Source organism: Mercurialis annua, linkage group LG7, assembly GCF_937616625.2.
Source record: "Mercurialis annua linkage group LG7, ddMerAnnu1.2, whole genome shotgun sequence".
Taxonomy (NCBI): Eukaryota; Viridiplantae; Streptophyta; class Magnoliopsida; order Malpighiales; family Euphorbiaceae; genus Mercurialis; species Mercurialis annua.
This window is the reverse complement of record NC_065576.1, coordinates 46,131,435-46,151,261: the sequence shown is the minus strand read 5'-3', so window position 1 is coordinate 46,151,261 and position 19,827 is coordinate 46,131,435. Positions and strand designations below refer to the sequence as shown.

The window sequence follows — 19,827 nt, the reverse complement described above, 5'->3', positions numbered from 1 at the left end:
ATTTGCATCTCCAAGCAAATGACTGTTCTCGACTATTCTTTTTCAAAGTGAGGAGATCAAACATCAGATGAATAAAAGTTTTGTTCAATGTGCATAGTGTGAACAGTGTGTTAGCTCCCCCGCGAATGCCGGGGCTTTCTTCAGCCCATATGGTGCCTCTTGTTGTTGCTGCACCTTATTAGAGCTATTGTTCAAGTAAACACAACTTAAAGATAAAGCTTGTTTTTCTTTTATCATTTTTGAGGGGTTGGTGGTACATGTATCTTATGTAACCAGTGTTTCAATGTACAATAATCATGACCAAATTATAGGAGATTAAATGAAAAAGATTGGATTATTGTGGTGCACTCCTTTTTTTCTTTTAGCAGCAACTGCCATAAAGAGTTCAGATTACAAGAATTCAATCAATCTTCAGGTTATTTATACATCGGATTAGGTTAACCACCAATACAATGTTTGACAATTCAATCAACACAAAGAATCAACTATAGACATTGATTAAACAAAATTCGTCAAAAAACTGAAACTCAAATTCTTGGCACTATAACAGCCTTGTCTAAATCCGAAACTTGATGCATAATTTACCATCTTCATTTCGTCATATTTGTCTTTACAGAGCAAGTATGGAAAATCCAAAATAACCTGCTAATTTAAAACAGAAAAAGTAGCAATTACTACAAGAAGCCCCCTTACCTGTAAAAATAGAGTAACAGTAGCAAAACGAACACCAAGTTATACTTTAGAAGACACATTGATACTGCATCAGAAGACACAAAGTAGAGATAGAAGAATAAGTTGAAAAATCAAATTATCAAACTCTACAACAATGAGTAATAAAGCCTAGGGTTCATGCTCAAACAGCCATTGCAATAAGAAAGAACAAAAGACGGACCTCCCTCACAGCGACCACCGAACAAAACCAAGCAATTAGAGAGAAAGTTGAGGGAGTGAGAAGCTATGGGGGCTGGAAGCAAAGAATTGGGCAATTGATGGCAATAAACAGAGTCGAGCAGGGAGAATCGCTTGTAGAGATTCATCCATGACAATGACATGTGATTATTTGTTGAAGAAGATGACACAGTGACTGCATCCACCAATGTGGCTCCCCAATTGAATCCAATCAACATAAAAAAACCATTGACGAGAAATATAAAGAGTGGCGGCAGTTGGAGCGCCGGCAATGATAGCACCGGTGACTAATGTCGTCTTCATCGAAATCTCCCTAATTCTGGATCTGTTCTTCGAACGAAGCAACAAGAGGAGCTGCTGCGACAGCAACAGAGGAAGCGATGCCGCCGAAGAAGGACAAGAATCTCGATGATTAGAAGGACAAACATATTTTTCAATTTGATAAACTGTAGAAATTATAAAACAAAAGCACAAAATTGAAAGAAATTAAAAGTGCACTGTATTTTGGCAAGGAAAGAATCTGCGTCGTGTTAATGAGAATAAATAGGTCTAAAGTGGTGCTAGGCCTAATTTCCTCTAGACTTATAACCGGCTAAGGCCAGCAACTTAACATAGTGAACGAACCTATTTAATAAATGATCCATGGGCTTAGTAGATCCAAAACAGGTGGGCCATGGGCTTCTACAAGTTCTAGACATAACTTTTCCAACAACAGAAACAAAAAGTTCTTAAAAATATATAACACAGTGAAACCATAGCAGCAGCAGCAGCAGCAGCAACACCAGTTACCACCACCATGTCGGGGCCGGTGAGCTCCTCCGCACTCCGGACGGCGAGAAAACTGAGCTTATTAGCCCGATACAGAACCACTATCAGTACCAGTAGCTTAGTCAACAACTACATATCACATGAACATTCATTTTCTTCTTCCACCACAACTGGAAGAATTAAAAAAACCGCTCCGTCTGATTTTACAACAAATTGGCGGTTCATCCGCCGGTTTAGCTCAATTGCGGCGGCTCAATCTGATTATGAGGCGAAAAATTCATATCACTATTCAGCTATAGAGTTAGCTCTCGACTCCGTGGTGAAAATATTTACAGTATCGAGCAGCCCTAACTATTTTCTTCCGTGGCAGAATAAGCCCCAGCGTGAAACTATGGGCTCCGGTAATCTAATTGTTTTTTAGTTGAGTTGGTTATGATGAGTAATTTGTCATTTTTCGGTTATTATTTTGTTTAGTTAGAGGATTGATGGGTTTTTTTGTGCATTAGGGTTTGTTATTAGTGGGAAAAAGATTCTGACAAATGCTCATGTTGTGGCGGATCATACATTTGTCCTTGTGAGGAGGCATGGTTCTCCCACCAAGTATAGAGCTGAAGTTCAAGCTGTTGGCCATGAGTGTGATTTGGCTATTTTGGTTGTTGAAAGTGAAGAGTTTTGGGAGGGGATGAATTGTTTGGAGCTCGGAGATATTCCGTTTTTACAGGAGGCTGTTGCTGTTGTTGGATATCCTCAGGGTAACGATATTTTTACAAATTCTTTACTGCTTGCATGATGTTTGAGTTAGTAATTTATGTACAATTTGATTGTCATGTGTCTTTATGAATTTGGGCTGCGTAGCGCAGTTTGTTTATCGGTGTCTGTTGTAGTTGTTTCTTTTCAAGGTGTTCTATTGGTGAGAATAGAAAGGATTAACCATGCCCTGCTACTTTTTTTTTAATAGAAATAGGAAGATCTCGGGTAGCATGTAGTATTCCAAGCAAGGATTAACAGATTGCATTGTGCTTTGCTTGTGAAGGTGTTTGCACAAGGGAATTTTTTTTAGAGTTCACTATGGATGACTGGTTTCTCGTCAAGATTTTAATGAACCTTCTTTATTCTAAAAGCTGAACTTAAGACTTTTTGTAAGTCGATGATGTCACTGGGGATTGCATATTATTTTTTGTTTATTTTGAAAGATCAGCATTTTCCAATATCTGAGTTTCTTTTTTGCTATCAATTGAAATATATGGATGTTGTTTTTTGTGAGAGTAGTAAATCTTTACCCAAAGTAAGAGAGACCTGGAGGTCCAAAAAACATTTCTGCTTTTAAAACCATTTGGTTTGGTTTGATTGGAATAGGTAGTTTTAGATCTTTTAAATTGTCATCTCAATTTTTGATTTAGAAGAAAAATAAAAAGAGAAGGTTTTTAGCTGGACCTTTTATTTCGGTTACAAGAAACAGCAACAATTTATATGTGAAGAAGGAAAATTTGACAACAGTTACAGAAAGATTATGTGCCATTCGAGGTCATATTAATTAGTTGAAAGGATAAAAAAAGAGCTGTTCGCATTCAGAGTCATAGCAGGGTTTTAATTTTTTTTGACCTGAACGAAGTGAAAGAGAAGAGTGAAGAAAACAAATAGACTATGGTCTAGATTACAATTTGGGCATTCTATTGAAAATGATTTGTTTTGGTTTCTATAACGCCCAATATATTGATTGCAATACATTAGCTTGGAATGGTACTGCTTAGTGATATAATGTAAAACACACACATATGGTCTGAACTGGTATTTTCTTTCTTTCAATGCAGGTGGTGACAACATTTCTGTCACTAAAGGTGTTGTATCAAGAGTTGAACTCACACAATATATACATGGTGCAACTCAGCTGATGGCAATACAAATTGATGCAGCTATAAATCCAGGGAATAGTGGTGGCCCAGCAATAATGGGCAATAAAGTTGCTGGTGTAGCTTTTCAAAATCTTTCAGGTGCTGAGAATATTGGGTGAGTTGTGGTGAATACATTTTCATTTAATGTTAGAACATCTGGAAAATCATTAGTTTTAAAAATAATTCAATGGTAGGATCATGAAATAAATTATTTTATTTTGCTAGTAGATTTTTTTTAAAATCCCTGTACATGTCAACCTTACTTTATTTACACTTTTTCCTATCTTGCGATTTTCAGTTACATAATACCCGTTTCCGTGATTAAGCATTTTATTGAGGGTGTGCAAGAAAAAGGAAAATATGTTGGATTCTGCTTGCTGGGTCTATCAGTCCAGCCAACTGAAAATATTCAACTGAGAAAGTACTTCCGTATGCGACCTGAAATGACCGGAGTACTTGTGAGTAAAGTTTATCCTATATCAGGGGCACATGGAGTCCTACAAAAAGATGATATTATCCTTGCATTTGATGGTGTACCTATAGCAAATGATGGAACAGGTAATCAATTTCTACATTTTTGTTCATTTTTATTAGTCAGCACGACATCATTGGATATACAGGCAAACTGCATAGAAAAGATTCAGTCTAAGAGCTATATTATCCTTCTTGTTCTAAACCTCATTTATTCCATCTGAACTAAGTTCCTGATTTAACTTTTGTCCTGTAAACAGTTTGTGCCATTTTCTATTCAAGTACCTGATTATATGATTCAACATTATTGATAATATAAAATATTTTGAACATTATTGATAATATAAAATATTTTGAACATTATTGATAATATAAAATATTTTTGAACAAGGGTGATTACTCGACAATGTAATTGCGGTTATCATGCATCTTCATTATGGTTATGAACTTATGATTACTAATGGTTGCAGGTTTAAATGATTTTTTTATTACTTATTTGGAATTTTGCGTAACAAGTTATACCTAATACCTCTCAGCAATTTTTTATAGATTTTTTAATGTAAAGCATGTCCTTTCACCCTTGTGTTCTTAGTTTGTAATGCAGTTTATAAACCTTCGCAGTTCCTTTTCGAAATAGAGAGCGGATAACTTTTGATCATTTGGTGTCTATGAAGAAACCCAATGAAACAGCTTTACTAAGAATTTTGAGGGACGGTGAAGAGCAGGAATACAGTATCACTGCCAGGCCTGTAAGTCATGGTTAATTTTGTGATCACAAAATATTTGAATTTTAAGGAAAGTCTTTCCTATATAACATGAACAGGTTCCTACCTTTCTTTGCATCTATATGCTGGAGTAGAAGTATCTAAATGTGCCTGTGTAGGAAAAATTCCTCCATTTTTACTAAAGTGTCGTTTGAAATAACATGACTAAATTTCCTATAATAACATAATGCTTACTTCGCAGTTAAAAAGTGAACTAAACAATAAATGTTAATGCTTTATGAGCAGTGAGTATATCTTAATTCATAATTTCTGTAACACATCTTTATACCATACAGGATTCTAGGAGTAAGAAGCATTATAGCGTTTAAAGCCTCTAAGTAGTGGAAAATGATTATTGGAACTCATTTCTGTCGGTTCTTGTGAACAGTTACTTCGTTTACATGACACATGTTGTTTTTATGACCCGTCTAACTATTAACGATATGATTTTGCAGTTGCAACCACTTGTTCCAGTTCATCAATTTGATAAGCTTCCTAGTTATTTTATTTTTGCCGGTCTGGTCTTTATTCCACTCACACAGCCATATCTTCATGAGTACGGAGATGACTGGTATAATACATCACCTCGTCGTTTGTGTGAACATGCACTGAGGGAGTTACCTAAAAAGGCTGGTGAACAACTTGTGATTCTTTCCCAGGTCTGTGCTCTCTTTAAGCTTAAGTGTGATTTCCTTCTATCAAGCGCTTTAGAATTTTAGGAAATTACTTCCATCAGTTTTGAGAATGACAGTATCCCCATGAAAGGCAAAAACAGAGTCTTAAAAGTGTAAATTTTACCGATAGTACCTAAACTTTGTATAATGTAACCATTTGGTAAACCAGAGCATGCTGAGAAGCACCTCCAATTTGGCTATTGCTGCAAGATTTTATTTTATCACTTTACCTCTTGGTAGAGATATTTTTTAAATTTTTCGGTGTCTTTTCTATCTACTTTCTATACCTCATTGAGCAATTTATTGAAATTAGTACTGAATGTATACTTATGTTTAGTTATTTGGTTCAGGTGCTGATGGATGATATAAATGCAGGATACGAGCGGCTTACAGAATTACAGGTGACAACATGTTTCCAGTTTAACTGCAACGTGCATAATTGTATTGCAAATGCCTCTTATAAAAGGGTGTGCAAACACCGAAGCGGACTGAAAATTTTGCTTCAATTCGGTTTGATATTATAAAAAGTCGGCTTTTCAGCTCGGTTTGGTTTTTGGCATAATTTTTTTAGCAACAAAGGTTCATTTTCCCCTTGAATTTGGTACAAAAGATCAGATGAGGCCAAGCTCGTGGCTTGTCTAGATTTTACAAAGCTAATAGTTTGCTAATAAAAGTTAACTGTGTTGAGCAGGTTAAGAAAGTGAACGGAGTGGAAATTGAAAATCTGAAGCATTTGTGCCAGCTTGTTGAGAATTGTAGTGTAGAGAACTTGAGGTTTGATTTGGATGATGAAAGAGTAATTGTATTAAATTATAACCATGCAAAAGTGGCGACTTCCAAAATGATGCAACGTCACAGAATACCTTCTACTAAGTCCTCTGACCTTACTGATGAGTAGCACAAATTCGAAAACGGAGCAAATGGATTCCATACGAGAGTTGGTCCATATAGAGCCGAATCAGACCTCTGAAATGTGAACAGTTAGAATGAGTTTGGACTTTGATTCCAAGAGTTCACTCCAATGTTTAATTCGTGCGGAATCCATCATGAAGTGACATTGCAGATGAGTAGTATGGATTGGAAAATGAAGTGGCGCAATGGAGCTGTCCTCGGCTTTTATGGATGATTTTCGTGAGTTATGTAAAGATATTTTTAGAGGTGGATAAGCAGGTGTTTGTGCCACCAATTTTGCTGGTTTTAATTTTTTTTTTCCCCTAAAAACAATCAAGGGTGATATTTATTAGGATTTGCAGTTCCAGATTCTAGGTTTAAAGTTCAAGGTTTAGGGTTTAGGTTCAATCTATAAATTTAGACTACCGGTGAATTATTGTAATACTTGATACATTAGGGTTGAGTTTAATTTCCATTTCATAATAAACCAAACAACTAGAGAAAAAAATTTATTTTCATTTCTTTCCTCTCAAATTTCAGTATTTCCTCTTAAATTTCATTCTCTATTTTCTATATTAAACCAAATTCGTTCTAAAAGAAGAATATAATTTGGCAATTCGCTATTGCTGCCGTAATTAATCATGATACAAAAAATACTTAGAGAGAGGAGTCTTATGTATTATAAATGTTGTCAATATTAAATTCTTAGCCTTTGATTTGATATGCTATTTCATTTTTAGAGAAATTTTTAGGTAGATCGAGTATACCACGTCATTCGTAGCTAACTCACTCATGATACAACATTTCATTAAAATGATGGTAATATCGTAATAATTATCATGCTGATAACATTGTATCTCTAGACATGTTTTAAGAATTTCCTCCGACTCTTTATCATCAAAATTGGTGAGTATAAATTGGTGGTCTTATTGTTAGTCAATATGGTTATAATTTAGATTCACTTAAATTATATACCAATAAAAATATAACAGATATCTAAACTACATAAATTTATAATTGAACACTAAATACTAATTACGATCAAACTTAATTAATTATATCTATCTATTAAAAAATAAGTATTTTTATTAAAATAAAATATGTGTCACTTTTTATGGTTGGAACGGCTCTCACACTCTATTTTATAGGCTGCGAATATTCTATAGCTATTTTTTTTTTTTTAAAAGGAATATCTATTCCATAGAATTATGAAATAGCAATTTCATGAAAAAAATATTACACGAAGTAAAGCAAGAAATAGCCATTTTATTACTTACTCGTTCCATTAACTAAATATAGCTATAGAGATGTGTAAAACTAAAATCCAAATCAATAATCAATTGCAAGTGAACGTTGGCCCAGTTGGCAACGTTCACATTGCATTTCTCTGAGGGCGTGGGTTCGACCCACCCCTCAGACAGCCAGTGGGCTGATTAAAAAAATGAATACTAACACTAACATCTGACATCTAACGTAGTATAATTCTATCTCCGACAAAAAAAAAATCAATAATCAATTTAATGTAATTCGGTTTATTTTGGATTGGTATTATACAAAAGTAATTTTCTAATTCAGTTCAATTTTAAAAGGAAAATATTCAGCTTTTAAAGAAAATTACACCACATACAGCTTTTGTGAATATATAAAAGATTGTCCAATTCATCATTTTTTTGTATTTATTGTTTATGTAGTCCTTTTAATCTGCAAAAATACTTTGAGTCTTAGAAAGGTCCAAATGTTATTTCCTAAAAGAATAGGGGTTTTATTTTACTTTCTGCCCTATTTTTATTTGATTTTAAAAATTCCTCAATTCATCCTATTCAGTCCTACTCATGATAATTATGTTTCTTTATGGTTTCCTTTCTCAGCACAACTTGCGCGTGACCACCACGACTCTCATTTTCATTTATTCCTCAAAACGCCACGTAGTATGGATAATCAAAAAGTTAATTATCTATGATACATGTCATTCTCTAATTGGATAATCAAAAAGTTAAAGCCACAAGCAACTTTAAAAACTAAACATTTTAATCTACTAATTTTGCATTACGTGCTATGCACGTGGCTCGTAACGTAACTCCTCAATAAATATATTAATAAATTTATTATAACTATATTAATTTTTTATTTATAATTAATAGTAAAAGTAAATATAATATATTCAATTAGTAATTTTTTTTTTCATTCTGAATTTATTCTTCTTTTAGTTTTATAATAACCATAATTAAATAATTAACTTAATTTTATTAATAATATCTTTAAAAATATAAGATAGAAATTTAAATAATAATATATTGACCAAATACAGTATTTTAATTTTGTAGTTCAATCAAACTAAAAGATAGGTATTCCTACTAATTTGGAGACAATTTAGTTATTTTTTACATACTAAAAATTAAATTGGAGATAATTTAGCTACCTATTCTAATTAGAATTTTAATTATAATAGTGATTAATTAAATAACTAATTAGTTAATGACTATAAAACCTTTATTTAATAGTAAACTGAAAAGGATTATTCAGTAAATTTGCATGTCCCCCCTCCATTCGTGCTTTTATATATAGTATAGATTAAGATCAATTTTATAATTATATTCTATTTGGAAAAATTGTATTAAAAATATATTAAATTTTAAATTTCAATTTCACAACTAAATTTTAAAATATATATAATTGTTATGAATATTTAGTCATAACTAATAAAAAAACTTAAATACTAAATTCTATTTTTTTTAAAACTTATTAGTCTCTCCATTTCATAAAAATAGAAAAATAATATTTTGATAAAAATTAAAAAATTATTAATTATAATTGATATATTAAAATATTTTTACTCTAGAACTAAAAAATGAATTATTATAAACTATTATATTTAATATTTATACAATAAAATTATAAAGACAATTCGATATTTTTATTTTATTATTAATAATAAATGTGGTTATTTTTCTATTTTTATGAAACTTAAAAATGTTCATTTTTTTTATTTTTATGTGACAAAGAAAGTATAATTTTTAATATTGACTAAAAATTATAAAATTTAAAAACATACCGTAATTGATAAAAGATAAAAATAATTAAATTTAAAAAACAAATTATCCAAAATTAAAATAAAAGCGAAAAACACGGTTATATAAACCATCTTCCCAAACCTTTCCCATTTTCAGTCACTTTCTTCAAAATTCCGACCATGGCTTCCATTAGTTTCTATGTTCTAATCACTGCATTTTCTCTTCTAATTTTACAAGCCACTTCACAAACCTGCAAATCCCAAAAAAATTCCGGCAACAATCTCTACGCAAATTGCGTAGACCTTCCTTCACTAACCTCATACCTCCACTACACTTTTGATTCTTCCAATTCTACCCTCTCAGTCGCCTTTCTAGCGTCTCCGCCTTCCCCCAACGGCTGGATTGCATGGGGAATTAACCCCACGGCCACCGGAATGGCCGGAACTCAGGCGCTGGTCGCTTATAAAGACTCTAAAGGAGCTTTAACTGTTAAAACTTTTAATATCAGTTCTTACACTGTTGCTACTGTGGTTCAGGAGAAACTTAGCTTTGAAGTGTGGGATACACGCGCCGAGGAAGTGAGTGGTGGTAGGAGGTTATTTGCGAAAATTAAAGTTCCGGCGGAATTAGCGGCGAAAGGGGCGGTTAATCAGGTTTGGCAAGTGGGACCGGCTGTTGACGACACTGATAAAGGTGTCTTGAGACCCCATGCTATGGGTGGTCCTAATTTTAACTCTAAAGGAAGCTTGAGTTTGAGTACCTCCGCTGTTAGTGGCAGCGGCGGTGGCGGCGGCGGTGGTGGTGTTGATTCAAGGACTAAAAAGAGAAATGTGAGTTTAAACTTTAAAGTTAATTATGTTTAATTATGTTTAATTACAATTAGGTCCACTTGTAGTTTAACTGTGTTCAATTGAGTCCAATTTGATTATTTTTTGTTTTGTTTTGCAGATTCATGGGGTTTTAAATGCAGTGAGCTGGGGGATATTATTTCCAATTGGGGCTATAATTGCAAGGTATTTAAGGAGTTTTCAATCTGCAGATCCGATTTGGTTTTATTTACATGTGGGTTGTCAGGTTTCTGCTTATGCAATTGGGGTTGCTGGGTGGGGAATGGGTATTAAACTCGGGAGTGAATCAAAGGGTTTTGAGTATTCCGGTCACCGGCGAATCGGAATTTCTCTGTTTGCTCTTGCTACATTGCAGGTAAAATTCTTGTCTTCGATTTAGCATTTGTTTAGTTTTTGAATTTCTTGAATTCGATTCCTAGGAAGAACTTCAGCCTAGAAAATAGGGCAGTCTCTGAACTTGTGCATCGGAATCAATTAACTCACGCTTAGTCATTTTAATCAATTAAGGACAATGCTCTTTATTTTTAGACCAATTTTCGGCCAGTTAACTTGCAAATTGGATCATCACGGTCTATACCTTCGTTCGTTTTGTACAATTTAAGAGCTAATTGACCTAAAAATAGAAACTTGAGAGTATTGTCGTCAATTGATTAAAATGGCTTAATGTGAGTTAATTGATATTAACGCGCAAGTTCAAGGACCTAGATCATCTCTTGCTCTTAAAGAATGTGTCTTTTTGCTGCCATGGAACATTTTCTTGGCTGGCAGCGGTACCCATGAGTGAGATCTTTTGCAGCTGGTTTTTGATTTTTAATTCATTTCTTTCTGATGGAATCTCTTTTGTTGTTTTTATTATCTAGATTTTTGCATTGTTCTTGAGACCGAAGAAAGACCACAAGTATCGATTTTACTGGAACTTATATCACCACGGTGTTGGATACGCAATACTCATTCTCGGCATTCTGAATGTGTTCAAAGGTCTCGATATTCTGAACCCGGAAGGGAAATGGAAATCTGCCTACATAATCGTGATCGCCGTCCTGGGCGCGATAGCTTTGTTGCTCGAAATAATTACTTGGATAGTCGTTCTGAAACGGTCCAACAAGTCCACCAAGCCGTATGATGGATACAGTGGACAGGGCAGACAACAGCCGTTCACTTCATGATCGAACGGTTCCTGCCTGTAGTGATTATGATTTTGTAACATCCTTTTTCCTCTCTTGCTCATTTGAGATTTTTACAAGCTAGCTAGGCCTGCATTTTCTTTAGGATATGATTTGGTTTCTTGTTTTATTTTGTTTGATATTTTATGTAAAATGGTGTGGCTTCTTGGTACAGATTTGTGTGTTTTTACCCTGTGTTTGTACTATATATTTTAGCGTAGAGCTATAATTTTATGGTATTTAAGTGTATTGAGCTGAATTTCAGTAGTGAATTCTTTTTATGATTCTTCTTCCTTTTGATTGTTTAGGTTATATCTTTGCTAATAACCACTTTCGCCATAATGTTTCTCTTTTAAAAAAATTACGCCGAAAGTGCAGGTGAGTGGATAAAGCGTTTTTCTAACTTAAGTGGGACCGTAATATCAAATTGTGATAATAAATATAATTGTTTAAAATTTAAGATTAGAGTTTTACTAAATTTTACTTTTCGTAAAAGAAGTATCCAGCTTAAGTGGAGATTAACTTGAATGTGGAAAATTTAAAAGTGTCATTTTATAATTCAAATTTATAAAGAAAAAAAAAAATTACTTTAATTGTTGTAAACTACTAATAGCTAATTGTTTTCTTCTAAAAATTGGTAAACTAAATAGTTTTCTAAAACATATTTAGCTGAATTAGTAAATGATCAACTAAATTAATTAATATTATGCAATAACTAAGACTTCTATAATAATTGCGATTTTAACTAATACAAATAATTTTGTTTGTAATTATGTGAACTTAAATAAACTTATCAATCATGGACAAAAGAAATATAATAAAACAATGTTTTTTTATCTTGTAATTGGCAAAGATGATCTTTCTAATCATACAAGATTATTCCTATAAATATATCTATAAAAAGTTCTAGGTATGATATTATTTTTCATTTTATTCTTTAAATTTATTTATATACTCTGACTTAATCATCGGATCTACTCTTGAAAAATAATTCCGGTGTCCCTTCCACCTAAATGTTTACCAATCAGCTTGTTCCATCACATTCTGAGTGATTTATCAGTTTTGGTAGTTGTTACAAACATTGCTTTTACTTGAAGTCTTATATTGTGTGGTGGAGTGAGGAGTATGGGTGTAGATGTTAAGTGACCAAAACTCAACTTCAAATTTAGTGTTAGATCAACATTCAACACTAACATTTTAAAAAACTAAATTGTAATAAAAAAAAACTAAATTTAAAGGAAATATATATATTTGAATTCCTTTACTATTATATTTCTTTGAATTGAATCCCTATATTTTTCTTTATCAATATTAAGTCTTTATATTTTAATTTTATAAATGTTAGGTCCCTTTGTCACGGAAAGAAAGTATGTGTATTCCATGGTGCGTTTGGAATAGAAAATTTATTCATTTTTTACATTAATTTTTTTAAAATTAGATCTCTGAATTTTTATTTTTATTGAAAGTAAGTTTTTCTATTGATTGTTTTTCCAATCTGACTTAATAATGTTAATAATTTTTGTGACGGTGGGACTTAATCTATATAATTAAAAGTATGAGGACCCGATGATATCATATCAATGTATGTAAATTGTAGTCGAGGGATCGAATTAAAAAATATAAATAATATAGGGACTCAAATATGTATTTTTCCAAATTTGAATTTAAATGAATAATCCTATGACATGTAGAAAGCCATTTAATCATATGATTAAGACTTCCATCATGAGAATTTAAAAAATGTTACACATCAATAATCATGCCTACTATTTTCCTATTTTATACTTTATCACATAAAAAGGGAAATGTGTTAGATTCAAATTAGTCCAAGTTGCTGATAGTATTAGGAAATTTCTTTTAAGTGTTTGATTATAATCTGATAAAAAAATAAAATAAAAAGCAAAAGCCTTTCTCAATTATCTGTCACTATAAGACACACTTAGCTCAACCATAATTCACCAAACATTATTTTAATTAAGAGTTAATTTTGACTTTTGATTAATTAATTTTAAGGCAAGATACCCTTTAGACATGCACATGCTTTTCTAGTCCCTCAATGTTATCTTTTTCATCATTGTTTTTCTTTTGTTGCATTATGGGTTAGCTAAGCTTAGTTTAGCTCTAACCTCCATTTGTTTAATGTATAAGTTGGCTTGTCTATTCATTAATAAGAATAACTTTATCTTTGGAAGGACATAAATAAAAAAAACATATTATAAATAAATATTCTTTTTATTAATTTAAATTTTAGTAGTAGTATTATTATAAATTTTAATGATGCAAAACCACTTGAAAATTAATTTTCTGCTTATTTTTACTAAATTATAATAGAAAATATAAATATTATTATATATTTCATTTACTTTATAAAAAAAAGTATGGATCCTCCACTATTTTTATTATAGTAATATTATGAATCATTGCTAAGTTTTGAGTTTGAATTTAATTAGGCTCTTGAAGATATTATAACATGATTTAAAAATGATATGACTAATGATAATATATCCATATAAAATTAAAATTAAAATTTAGTTAATTATAAATTATTATCTCTTTTTTTATATACCACCACTTTTTTGATAAATTATATACCACCGCTTGAAACTCTAAAACAATTAATTAATATTCAATTAAATTAATAATAATTATAATTATATAGCAGATGAGGTACAGAATTTTTCATAAAATTTTCCCCTCTTAAATCAATTTGATGGAAACAAAAACTGTTTGACAACAATTTTTTTTAATTTTTTTTTGCTGTGTAAAATTCAAACTACGTACTATTGTTGTGTCCTTTTCTGCCCTAATAAATTCACGAGGCGTAAGCTGATATCTCAATCCATAATAATTATATTTTCTCTGTTATTTAAGTCTTTATTGACTGATCAGTGACCAATTTCAAATTAAATATAATTATGAGTTGGGTCATTATAATGGACCAATGTCATCATGATGTTGGAATGACTAAATAAATAATTAGCAATATTATCTAAAAAAACAAAGGAGATCTTTCTACGTTATTTTGTTAGTATATTATTATATATATAAATGAATTTAGGATTAACCATTTTAAGGTCTTTAAACTTTACGTTTATAGTTTATTTGATTCTTGAACTTTTATTATATTTTATTTAGTTCCTGAATTTTATATTTTTAATTTATCTGGTCCCTGAATTTTCATTTGGTCTTATTTGATCCTTGTATATTAATTTTTTCACTACCTCGGGTTTCAAACAGATAAAAGTTTAAGGATCAGATAAACTAAAAATTGTAAAATCAAAGGAATAAATAAGTTCAAATGGAGGTTTAAGGATCAGATAAACTAAAAATGTAAAGTTTAGAAACCATATAAGACTAAATGAAAGTTTAAGAATCTAATAAATGAAAAATATAAAGTCGAGGGACCTTAAAATGGGTTAGTCCATGAATTTATTACTTTGATATTTCTAGACATGTATCATAATTCATACATATTTTTTTATTATTTCATAATCAAACTTTTTGGTACTTAAGTATACATTTTGTTAAAATTAGACTGTTATGTGAAAATCTTTATTATTTACTGTCAAAGAAAAATAAAGAGACTAAATTTAAAAAATTAAAATAAACCAAAATATTGAAAAATATAAAATAAAGGAAAAAATTATGGACTATATCACTAGTTTTTTTTTTCTTTAAAATTCTAACATAACATTTTAATTGTTTACAATGTCAAAACTAAAGGATCACCTTGGTTGATTATGAAATATAAAAGATGAAAATATAATTATTATCAAAAGCATCAGAATAATTTGATTTTGATTATTTGGTATATGATCCATATAGTTTTTTAAACGAGTCTTGATTATAAAACGGTACTTTTAAACATTTTATATTTAAACTAATATTCATTCGAGCAATGTAGGTCGTTTGGAGAGGCATATTTGTTTTCTTTTACTTTTTGAACAGAAACATAGTTTGATTTTTTTTTATCTCACTTTGCATAGTATGGAACAAAGAAACAAAGATATAAAAATTAATTCGTTTACTTTTTTTTTAATAATATAATTAAGTTAACTAATAAAAAATAATTAAATTTATTAAATGTAAGGAAAAATGACTCTTAAAAGTCAGGGATGAATGAAATTTTAGGAGTGTTAATAATTAATCTCAATTGAAATAACAAGAATTAGTGACATCATATTTACTATTTTTTATGTTGTATATTTTATTAAATATTTTTAGTAAAACTTATTTATTTATTTTAATAATAGCACTTATTCACATTGTTTATTTATTCTTTGGCTTATGATAAATATATATATTTTAATTAAAGTAAATGTTTAATATACAATAAGACTAAATTAATTTATTTTAATTCTAAAATTGTATCATAAAAAAAAGTTAAATGTTTTAAGATAATTTAGGCAGAAAAATAGTGGTACATTATGGGATACATTGTGCTTGGTGCTGGCTGTGGTCCTAACCTTTGGTTCAACCACAGAGTATATTAAATGGATCAGTACTTCAACTCAAATGTGACCTAACCGTTGACCATTTTCAACCAATCCAGCAGGACCAGCATGAATCAAATGAGTGATACGGTGACCTAACTCGACTGTTTGCTCATCCATATTATTCATTTTAATATTTATTAATAAATCTGTTTGTATTTGTATCAAATAAATGTATAGTTATTACATAAATTAAATAAGTTTACACATGTCATTTTATAAAAATTAATCCAATAAGTAATACATTTAACTAAGTTTATTTATATATTGAATCATGTAAATTGTGTTATAACTCTTAAGTTCTATTTATCAAACATAATAATAATTATTGTTTCATAAATCATCAAATGTAATTAGAAAGAGCTTTGGTTTTTTATTTGATAAATATGCCGAGTTTGCTATATTGAAATATATGTGGTAATGTACTAGCTTGTAATTGATAAAATTAAAAATTATTATAAATAAAAAAGTGACTATTTTACAATTACTAAACCTTTAAACTATATCAATAAAATTTTAGAGCTAAATCTTTTTATTTTTTTCGTTTGATTTTTTTAATCTAAACCATTTGAATTTTTTACATCATGTTGCTCGACTTTATAGGACATTATTTTTGGTCTATAAACTAAAAGGTATTATTATATACATTCCAAAAATATTTTCTAATAGTAATTAATATAATATGGATTAGTTCACAATAAACACAAATAATAGGAAGTAGATTGATAATACTTGTGACAAACATTAGAGACAAAGACCCAGCTAATAATGGGTTGATTACAAGTCTCTAAGTGGGATTAGGTAGTGTCTCCTTCGATGCAAAATAATCACAATTTAAACAAAAATTAACATTTTTAAAAAAGTAGAAATACTTTTAAGTGATTATGTCTGGTTTGTATTGCGTATTGTATATACTTTAAAAATTGTTATAATTAATTTATTGTTAAAAGTTAAATTTGGACTGTTCAACATGAAACCAGATGGTCATTAGCTTTAGAGGAGTGAACCAAACAATATACCATAAAAATTCCAAAAGACATTACACATAATTACAAGACAATACAAACAATACGTACCAGGTATGATTTTCTTTCTTTAAATTAGTGGTTGAATAACAAAATTAGTAGTTGAAAAGTGATGCCATCGATCAAAGTTCATATATACTGAAGACGTATGAAACAAATGCTGTACTAACAAGTATTAAATATTTTTAAAAAATGATAAAAATAATATGCTTACAATTCGAATAAAAATGAAAAAAAATAGAAAATAAATTAGTTATGACTTTGGAAATAATACACCAATTAGTTTTTTTTAATAATAAGGGGGATAAGCGCTTGTGGAAAAATTTGAATCCACGACCTAACAGTTTGCTGCTAAATGCTTATACCATTGAATTATAGCTCAGTGGTGAATACACCAATTAGTTACTAGCTTTTATTGATTAAAATAAATATTATCAATCAAAGGTCATTGGTTTATTTAAAGAGATTTGATCCCAAAACTTTAACAGAGTCATTGGCCAATTTATGTTAGCACCAAACTTTATTTAAAATTGCTAAGATGCTTACAATTAGATAAGATAGTCATAATAATAAAATCAATTCGACAAAAAAAAAACAATAATCTGTTTTATTTAAATCAATTTCTTTAAAAATAAATCATTTTTAATTAAATTTATTTCATATGAGATGGATTTATTAATAAATAGAGTGATGTTTTATTTCAATATTTTATGGTTCATGAGATATTTAGATGCAAAATGGATTTCCACTTGTTTCGAACATTTTTGGCGAAAGGGAAAGAAAACCAATCAATTTTGTGTTAATTTGTCTACATTTGCAAATTGATAAAAAAAGTTATAAATCTCCTTTTCATTGTGGACCTAAACCAATAAAAGCCCAAAGGCCAAAACAGCCCTTTTGTACAGCTTGCAGGACAGACCTGTCCTAATTCATACCTCATCACTGATCCAAATATGGGAGTTGAGGGTAGTAATGGCTCCCCTAATTTTCAAAAATTTTAATTTCTTCTCATAAATTATTTCAAAAAAATCAGTCTAATACCAAATTTGTCTAAGATATAGATCATACTTGGGTGATAAAAATATATACATGAATTAAATTTGAGCTGGACTTGTATTTAAAAGAATTATATCCGCTCAATCCCGGGTTAGATAACTACAACGGAAAAGGGCATTTCGGCTACATACAGTGCCATCCAAAACTATCTAGGGTAATCTACACAAATCCCTCAAAAGTGGTCTTATCTAATGTTTTTACCTCAGCTTTTTAATTTTTGCAGTAATCTCTCAATAAAATAGAAAACATTTCACAATTCCCTCAATAACCCAATATTAGCTGTTTTACAAAAATATTGGACAATTATGCCCCCTCCATCAAAGTATGCTAGAGAAGAAGTTGCAGGTCTTGGATACCTATTTAACAGTGATTTTCATTTAAAGCAGCTTTTTTATGTGTAATTAAATTCAGAATTAGAAGTTTTGAATAAGATTCCGGCAAGACGATGACAGTAGTGGTGATGGGAGGATGGATGGGAGTAGGTGTGGCGGCATTGACATGGCCAAAACTAAAGAAACCGTTAAAAAATCACCGGAGAAGAAGCTCCACATAAGCAGTTAGCAACAAAAGCAGCCAAAAAATCTGCTCCGGCAACCAATAAAGAGAAGAAGCCACACAGGTTTGGATCCGGATCTGTCGCACTACGTGAGATCCATAAGTAACATAAGAGCATTGAATTTTTTATCTAAATTAAGCTCCCGTACCAGAGATTGGTTTGTGAAATTGCTTGGGACTTCAAGACTGACCTTCAATTTCAAGTGTCAACAGATGCATACCTCGTTGGAGCTTTTGAGACTATAAATTTGTGTACGGTTCATGCCAAGAAAGTGACAATTATGCCAAAGGCTATGCAGAAAACAAGAAGAATTAGAGGAGAATGCCCTTAAGTGGATATATTCTGGTTTTTCAGTTAAGTTTATAAATTAAGTATGTAATAGTAATTGTGTTATATAAATGGAAATTAAAAATGTTTCTTTTAAATGATTTTGCTCTTATCTGGTTTATTTTGGTTACACATATCTTTGCATTTCAAATGCATAACTTAATGCCAATTTTGAAATATTAGAGAAATAAATTAAACATAACGTGAGAATTTATATATGGTATATGTCTATGGTATTAAAAATTAAATCAAGGCAATCAGTTAATATAAGTTCACATCCAGTTCATATCAAGTTGATTTTTAGTTTTATACACTGTCAAATATATTTCACTTAAAAGAGATATTCAATTTTGATTACACTAAATTTCAAAATTTTCTCTATATAAAATGTCATTTAAGATTGTAAAGAGCAGTAAGACAAATTTTATTAAAAATTGAATTAAGATAGTTCAGTTTATATAGATTCACATATGGTTAATATCAAGTTGATTTTCGGTTTTATAAACTGTTAAATATATTTCACTTAAAACATGTATTCAATTTGTTATTACACTAAATCTCAAAATTCTCCCTATATAAAATGTCATTTAAGATTATAAAGAGCAACAAAAAGTTTTTTTTATTAAAAATTGAATTAAGATAGTTCAGTTGATATAGGTATACATCCGGTTCACATCAGGTTGCTTTTCGGTTTTATAAACTGTTAAATATATTTTACTTAAAATAGATATTTAATTTATGTATTGCACTAAATCTTAAAATTCTCTCTATATAAAATGTATTTAAAATTATAAAGAGCAGCAAGATAAATTTTATTAAAAGTTGAATTAAAGTAGTTCAGTTGATACATCCGGTTCATATCATGTTGATTTTTGGTTCTATAGATTTTCAAATATATTTCACTTAAAAGAGATATTCAATTTGTAGATTACACTAAATCTCAAAATTTTCTTTATATAAAATATATTTAAGATTGTAA

The 19,827-nt window shown here is 30.2% G+C and overlaps 2 protein-coding genes and 1 pseudogene across 3 annotated transcripts; all 3 read left to right on the top strand.

Moving 5' to 3' along the window:
* The first annotated feature begins 1,647 nt into the window (after window positions 1–1,647).
* On the top strand, window positions 1,648–6,887 carry LOC126657137 (protease Do-like 10, mitochondrial). 2 transcript variants are annotated; one of them, XM_050351775.2, is made up of 8 exons: window positions 1,648–2,078; window positions 2,184–2,429; window positions 3,489–3,684; window positions 3,868–4,127; window positions 4,662–4,789; window positions 5,260–5,463; window positions 5,816–5,879; window positions 6,170–6,320. In XM_050351775.2, the coding sequence occupies exons 1-7, from the start codon at window positions 1,706–1,708 to the stop codon at window positions 5,840–5,842; spliced, it is 1,434 nt and encodes a 477-aa protein (XP_050207732.1). In that variant the 5' UTR covers window positions 1,648–1,705; the 3' UTR covers window positions 5,843–5,879; window positions 6,170–6,320. The 2 variants fall into 2 exon arrangements, with proteins under 2 accessions (XP_050207732.1, XP_050207731.1); XM_050351774.2 differs by having other exon boundaries at window positions 1,649–2,078; window positions 5,829–5,879; window positions 6,170–6,887.
* Window positions 6,888–9,518: 2,631 nt separating this feature from the next.
* On the top strand, window positions 9,519–11,684 carry LOC126656204 (cytochrome b561 and DOMON domain-containing protein At3g25290-like). The gene is made up of 3 exons (XM_050350718.2): window positions 9,519–10,210; window positions 10,329–10,583; window positions 11,089–11,684. The coding sequence occupies exons 1-3, from the start codon at window positions 9,560–9,562 to the stop codon at window positions 11,392–11,394; spliced, it is 1,212 nt and encodes a 403-aa protein (XP_050206675.1). The 5' UTR covers window positions 9,519–9,559; the 3' UTR covers window positions 11,395–11,684.
* Window positions 11,685–18,330: 6,646 nt separating this feature from the next.
* LOC126654828 (histone H3.2-like) lies at window positions 18,331–18,852 on the top strand (annotated as a pseudogene).
* Window positions 18,853–19,827: the final 975 nt, after the last annotated feature.